The sequence below is a fragment of the Eptesicus fuscus genome, chromosome 10 (genome assembly GCF_027574615.1).
Source record: "Eptesicus fuscus isolate TK198812 chromosome 10, DD_ASM_mEF_20220401, whole genome shotgun sequence".
NCBI lineage: Eukaryota > Metazoa > Chordata > Mammalia > Chiroptera > Vespertilionidae > Eptesicus > Eptesicus fuscus.
This window is the reverse complement of record NC_072482.1, coordinates 61,657,821-61,665,408: the sequence shown is the minus strand read 5'-3', so window position 1 is coordinate 61,665,408 and position 7,588 is coordinate 61,657,821. Positions and strand designations below refer to the sequence as shown.

At 42.6% G+C, this 7,588-nt stretch overlaps 1 protein-coding gene across 2 annotated transcripts in view; it reads left to right on the top strand.

Annotated features, from left to right (window-relative positions):
- The first annotated feature begins 1,937 nt into the window (after positions 1 to 1,937).
- Positions 1,938 to 7,588, top strand: part of CDK19 (cyclin dependent kinase 19) — a 116,371-nt gene continuing 110,720 nt past the window's right edge. Inside the window, exons 1-2 of one of the 2 annotated variants that reach the window (XM_054721656.1) lie at positions 1,938 to 2,314; positions 2,986 to 3,046. In XM_054721656.1, the coding sequence (XP_054577631.1) occupies positions 2,187 to 2,314; positions 2,986 to 3,046 (189 nt within the window). In that variant the 5' untranslated portion in view covers positions 1,938 to 2,186. The remainder of the gene's footprint in view (positions 2,315 to 2,985; positions 3,047 to 7,588) is intronic. The other variant, XM_008158430.3, reaches the window with a different exon arrangement.

Here is a 7,588-nt window from a genome sequence, read left to right as displayed (position 1 = left end):
GGTAAAAATACTCATCTGCTTACTTATTATTTCTATCTTGATACCTCACAGGCATTTCAAATTCAACATGTCCCAGGCAAACTCATCATCTTTCTCTTATAAATTGCTCCTATTCTTTTATTTTCTCATCTTGGATTATTCTCTTCTTAATCCCCACATTTAATTAATCACTAGGTCCTGTTGAATCTTGTTCATAAATAATTCCGGTATCTGCTTTTTTTCTCATAATCAGCACTGTCAATCCATGGTTCAGATCCTTGTATTTTACAAGTATTATGCAATAGCTTTTTACTGTTTTCACCTCCCCCCAATCTATCTCAAAAACTGTTGTCAGAAGGATTTTTTTGAATACACAACATTGGTTACACCACTCCTTAGCTCAAAAGTCTTAGCTCAGTAGCTTCCTATTGCCTACAGAATGCTGAAATCTAAAACTTCTGCTTGATATACTAGTATATAGCTCTTTCATAATTTGACCTCTGCTTATCTGTCCAGTCTCTTCTTAGTTTCCTCCCTCCTCCCCTCTCCCTTCTTCTCCTCTCCCCCACCCCTTCCCCTTCCCCCCCTCCCTCTTCCTCCTCCAATACGTTTTGGTTCCCAGCTGGAAAAAGATCCGTTTTCATCTAGTATCTCCAGCGTTTATCTTAGTGCCTGGAAATAAGAGAAACTCAAATACTTCTTGATTTACTTCAAGATCTGAGGAAGTTTCTCAGGGAACTTACTGTTGTAGTAAATAAACCATCCTCCTCCCTCCTCCCTCTGGGTGTCTAGGTTTCTTACAGACCCTAGCAGACAGGTCACTGTTCACTTTCCTTACCACTTCAGATAAACTCGACCATTCCCTCCTTTGTGTTTCCACCGAATGTAGCATATAAGTCCCATCCTAGCATCAATCATGTTATGGATTGTATTCCAATCATCTGACATGTGATGCACGCAAAAATGAAATGAATTAGGGTTCACCTTGATTAAAGAGACTTTCTTAAAACATTCTAGAACGTCAGCATTATGCACACACCGTAAAAAACACCTTTGCAACCCAATTCAAATTATTGTTTTTAAAACGCTGCATCCTCCAAAAACTTTAATTGTCCTCAGACAGATGACCCAAGCTTAGCTACGGAAACTCAAATGTTAGGAGGAGACCATAACTAGAAGGTCAAGAAAAGGATGATTGGCTGCTAGGGCTCAGAAGTCACACGCTCTTCTCAGACCGATGCTAGAACTAGGAAACAGCGTAATGTTCAGTTTTTGAAATACGGTTTTTGTATCGTCAAGAAAAAAAAAAATTAACCTATCAGGAAGAACGCAGCACATTCAATTACCAATCAAGAGCAGGAAAGAAGCCAAAGCCTGGGGATACCCAAGCACCAACGAGGACGTCATTCTGTAGTCTCCGCCAATGGGCGGCTGGACGGGGGGCGGGGCAACAGGCGGACCAATTGCCACAAAATACCATCTGCACTACAACTGTTCTAACCACAGTCCTCGCCTCCCAAACCACTGGCACAAACTCCTGGACAAGGCGTTTGTTAAATGCTTTCTACCCTCCTCGCCCCGGGACAGTTATAGTGAAGTCCCTGCCTCATACCAGAGCTAAGGCCTTCTTCCCACCAGCTCCCATAGACTCGCAGAAAGAAGAATTGCAACTTTGCACTTTTTGCCTTCACAGGAACTGGCAGTCCAGCGTTACCTGAGGGGGTGGGACAGTCCCAGTGCGCAGGCGTGCATGCCTTGTGGGGGCGAGGCTGTAGTGACGCAAGGCAACCTGGGAGTTGTATTTTTTTGGGCTGCTGAAACTCAAGTGCTCCTGGGGCTGCCTGAACTACATTTCCCAAGAGCCTCCGCGACATCGGGGCGGGAGGGCTGGTTTGTTAATGAGCTCGAGGAAGCCGCGGCGCGGCCCACCAGGTTCCAAAACAAGGAAATGAAGGGGGGAGGCGGGATTGGGGGTGTTTGCCGGAGCTGCCGCCACCGCCGCGGAGGAGGAGGAGGAGGAGGTGGCTGCGGGGACCGCCGAGGAATCCCCTGCTGAAGGCGGACCGCGGGGCGGCGGGTGTCGCGCGCGTGTGCGCGCGCCCGACTGGCGGCTGTTGGAGAAGTGGAGCGGCGGTCGCGGGGGGGAGGAGGAGGAGGGACTGAGCGGCGGCCCCCGCGTCCCGGTGCCTCTATGGGGGAAGCAGACAATGGATTATGATTTCAAGGCGAAGCTGGCGGCGGAGCGGGAGCGGGTGGAGGATTTGTTTGAGTACGAAGGGTGCAAAGTGGGACGCGGCACCTACGGGCACGTCTACAAGGCGAGGCGGAAAGATGGGTAAGAGCTGGGGCGGGGGAGTAGGCTGGCTCGGGTCCTCGCCCTGCCCGCCCGCGCGCGGGATGGGTGGGTCGGAGCCCGGCCCGGCCGTGCCCGAGGGGCGAGGCGGAGGTGGTCGCGACGCCGCGTCCTGGGACGGACTCGGAGGGACGCGGGTTCTGCTCGCCCCCTCCACCCTCCCGTGCGGCCCCGTCGCGCCCCTCGAACTCTCGCGGCGCAGCTTGGTCGGGGGGTGGGGGGGCGTCGGTCCCGTCCCGGAGGGAGATTTCCGTGGGCGAGGAGCTGGCGGCGGGACGCGAGTTGGGCTCTCGATCGGAGGTGGAGTTTGTGGGGTCTGGTCTCCTGGGGAGACGCGGAGAGCTGAGAGCTCCGCCGAGGAGTTGCCGCTCGGGCCCTGCGCTGGTGACGGTCGTTATGGAACTTCCAATCGGCTGGGCGCCTTCCGGGGGCGGCGGTTTGAAACCTCGCGGAGAGCCCGTCGGGCGGCCGAGCGCCGGCGCCCCTGACAGCCTCGCGGGTCCGGACCCGCCGGGCACCTCCGCCCGTGGGGTCGGCCAACCCAGGGGCCCTTTCAGCGTAGTTCCTCCCAGTGGTTTACCCGACGACTTCTCGACCCCTCCCCTGATTTTGCTTTCTCCCATTCTGGGTTCTCCACCTCCCTCCGAATGTAGGATCTCCTGGGAGATGAACCGCATTTTGCCCGCAGAATGTGAGAGTTCGTCTAGTTCTCCGGTAACTCATCCCCCCTTCCCGCCCCCCTCCACCGCGGGGACTCTTACGTCCTCCACTCCGTCCGCGGCCAGATGACTGCGGGCTGGGGTGGTTCGAGCCCCCAGGATCCAGAACGGAATGCGGAGTGATACAGATCTGGGCCCGAACCTTTGTGTTCCTGGGAGTTGGGGGAGAACTGAAGGAACCCCTTAGGAAGCCCATGCTTATTGTTCTCTTAGGAGAAGGCGAGCTGGATAATGTGCTCTTGAGATCGCCTCTCCTTGGCCCTGGAGGGCTTGCGGGCTTGCACTGCAGGACAGGTGGAACCAGCTCAGCTCCCTGCCTGCGAAGAGGAGGTTTCAATCTGTCGTCCCCTCGTTGCCCATCCTGGCAGGAATTCCCCTCCCCCCGAACGAGAGCGCCTGGGGACCTCTTAGCCTGCCCCTCTGAGCCTTTAAACATGGTCAGACTAGATGGAAGAGTGTTTTTGTTTTTCTTTTTGGCTCAGCGGAACATTTCTGAATAAACTGAGTGTCAGTCACAGTGACATCAGTAAGTTTGAAGTGCCGCGTGTCGTTCTGTGCACCTTGTAACTGAAATGGTTGATTGGACTCGAGGTAGTGTGTCGGTGTGTGCTGATTTCATACAGGGAATGAAAAAGCACACCTTATAAACTGCTTTATCATAAAACGTGAAAACTATAAGGTACTATATATAGTAAATAAGTTTTTCTCTTGTTATAGCTGAACGGGCCCCATAGTATTCAGTTGTTTGTAAACTTTTTTTTTCCAGATTTCTTTTAGTTTAATTGCCAGGTGTCCTTGAGGTACTGTAATTTGACTTGTATTTTGCTTTTGGATTATCCACTTTACTTGTTATACCGTTGTTCTGTGGGAATCTTAATCAGATACATTTTGGGAAAATACATCCAATTTTCCTAATTGGGCATAGACATTACAAAACAAATCAGATGTGCTGTTTTTCATACTCCTCATGCTAACTTTGTAATATACTTGATCTGGAATTTTTAAAAATGTTTTTTGATTTTTTTTGTTAAAATAGCAGGCAACTTTTAAGAAAAGTTAAAAATTCTGCTTCTGAATTGTATTTGAATAGCATAGTCTACAACAAAAAACAGATAATTTAATTCCTGCTTCTATTAGTTCTTTTAAAATATTTTCCCCTTCTAATAAAGTTATTGAGTTGAATACACTTTCTTCTTGCGTGAAATTTGTTTGACTAGGATTAATGGAGATTCTTTACTAAAGATCAGTTTGTGTATCTTCAAAATATTATGCTTTAAAGAAAACTTTCAGGATCTGAAAGCATTAGTTTTCCTTTTATTTTTTTTGAAAGCATTAGTTTTTAACCACTATATTTATTACATGTAAGAAAAGTCAGAGTAAAGGATTTTTTTCTTGGACCAAAGGTCTAGTTGAAATTTAAGCTAAATATCCACATCTCTTGTGGGTTATGGCAGGTTCATTTTGATGTTCATTGATACCAGCAGTTTGAAAAAAAAAAAAAAAGCGTAAACTGTAATACGGATTTGCATAGTAAAGGATTTTACACTCTGATCATGGTAAATAACAGTTCAGCTCTTTCCAGAATTTATTTTGGTTAACTCAGAAAAATGTATAGTTCTATTTTAGGGAGCAAGAAAAATCACATGGATACCTTAAAGAGAAATTAGTGTGTGTGTGTGTGTGTGTATATATATATATATATATATATATATATATATATATATATATAGTGTAGTATACTGTATAACCAATAAATTGTTCAGGTCTTTAGAAGAAACACTGGAAGAACTAATGTAACATAAAACATCATTAGAAAAGGCTCTGTTTATAGTTTAATATTACAGTTTACAAAACCTTAGAATGTTATTTCCTTTGAAATATATAATTTTAACTTAGACTATATTAATTATGCTCCTTAAATTTAGAACAGACTGCAAAGTGCAAGAATTACATCTGGGGTTTTCACCTTTAAATGTTATTTGTTCCATCTTTTTGTTTTGAAGAAAGAGAATCTTTTCACCCAACTGTTGTCTTTTTTAAAACCAGGCTTAAATGTTATTCTTGAAGAAAAACAAGTTCAGAATATTTCTATATGTTTTAGTATGAGAAGAATTTGTAATACAGTTTTTCTTTTAACATTAGTAAAAAGTCACACAATAGTTTATGGTTACAAATCTTGAGACCATATTTCTCAGTTTGAAACACTTTTTGTTTTGATTGATAAAGGAATATTGTTAAAAAGTTCTTTGTCAGTAAGAGGTTCAGACAAACATGATTCCATAGGATAGTGTTATGTCTGAAAACTTGTACCCAACAATACTACTATTCAACTTTGCAGACATTTAGTCTTTTGAACCACTCCAATAAAAGAATGCTCCTTTTTGGAGATGTTTTTGAAAGATACTTAGTAATTGAAAGTGAAATGGCTGACAGAGAAGTCTTACAGAGTTAGGGTTTCAGATGAGTAGTTGATGACTATATGTCTTCAATGTATGCCATGAAACCTTTTACAAATAAATGTAGTAGGTAAATAATAGAATAGTGTTTGCCTGGTTTTGATGGATTTTTCACATTTGGTTAGTAGTTAAATAGATGATTGTATTTGCATTTTTTTGGAGACCTGAAAATTAAAGATCTATCAGTACGATCATAGCATTTTAGAACTTTCAAGAGTTTCAGATCATCTTGTCTAATTTCCTCTTTTTACAAATGAGAAAAATCAAAGCTTTTAGAAGCTAATTGTTATGCCCACAGTCTCACAGCAGAGACAACCTGAAATCCAGGTCTCTTGACTCTGAATTACTGCATTTCTAATGTGTTTTACATCCTAATACCATGGGAGGAGAAACAAAAAAGGCCTTCAGTTTTGACAATCTTACTGCATAAACTTTTTCCATGCAAAGGATACATCTATACCAAAGAATATGGAAAAGGGAAAATAATCACATATGAGGGACATTTTTAAAAAGTAGGCATGTTGGCCTCTGGATTCTATCACTGATGCTCTTCATCTGGTTTCTCTTCATCCTCACTGTCATTACTTTTGGTCATCTTCTGATTTGCACAGTAGCTGATTGGTTTCTGCCATTAGTCTTTCCTCACTGTTACCCAAGATCAAAGTTGCTGCCAGTGTCATTTTCCTACAAAATAAAATAAATCATGTCATATCTCTTACTGGAAAAACTGTACATTCTCTATGGCTCATACAGTCACCTCCAATCTTAATTCTTCAGTTTGGCATGTAGAAGTATTTGCATTCAGATCCTAAAGTCTTTAGTCTTCACGGTCTTTACATTGCCACCAACTCCCTCCTTTTTTCCAGTGTGTTCAAGCCCTATGCTTCTGTAGCATTGAACTACTCATTTTTTAGGACTTGCTAAGTCTTTTTCATGTTTCATTTTCTTTTTTCTATATTCAAATTAGAGTGGTGTTGCTCTACCATTCCGCCCTCTCTCTTCCTCTTACCCCATAGACCTGGCAAACTCCTGCTTATACTCCAATTTAAATAGTTTTTCTTTTAGAAGCTTTCCCTTATTCACCCAGTATACTCATTAGCTGTGCTTCTGTCCCTCTGTTCTTATGTGTATAATAGCAATATAAGTGATATTTATCTGCTCCTTCAACTAATAGCTACAAATGTGTGATCACAGGGTTGGACAGATAATGCACACTCAGAATTTTTATTTAATTAAAAAAATGCCCTAAATTGGTAAACAAGCTTCACTGATATTTTTAGTAATAATTTTGAAAGCCTGAAATATAGTGATGTTGCATGAGATACTTGGTTAAATATAAATATTTCTGTAGCACTAACTAGGTCTGGTGTAATTTTTGTTCTAATAAATTATATGGTGCTTTTCAAGACATTTGGTGAAACAATAGATTGATAAGGAGCATAGGTGAATTTTTTGAATTATTAGGCATTTTTTGGTCTTTTATGCTAGACTGTAGTTATCTATCTTCTGTGCTTTTAGTGCCTATTTTATAGAGATGCTTAGAAAATGTCAGCGTTCAAACATTTTAGGACTTTTTTGATAAAAATTTAAGTATCTTTAGCACTTAGTAAATCAAGTGTGCGTTGGTATATGTTTAATGGGTTCTTCATTTATGCATTGCAAGCCTTTAAAACTATTTTTGAGACCCAGAAGAAATAAATGTTCTTTTCATTGAAATTGAGCAGTGGTTGACGAATTTCTGTAAATAGGCAGATGCCACATATTTTAGGCTTTGTGGGCCATACCTTCTATGTTGCAATTACTTGAATCTGCTATTGTAGTGCCAAGTATCAACAGATATTATGTAAACAAATACAAATTAGAATGGCTGTGTTTTGTAAGTAGAACTTTATTTACAAAAACAGGTGATGGGCTGGATTTGGCCCTGCAGACTAGTTTGCCAACCCTTAGATTAGAGCAGTGATGTTATTATTTCTGCAGTGATGAGAACACATTTGTGCTGTCCAATATGGTAGCCACTAGTCACATGTGGCTCAAGAGGCATGATTAGTGTGTCTGAGAAAGTGGCTAGTAGCTATAAT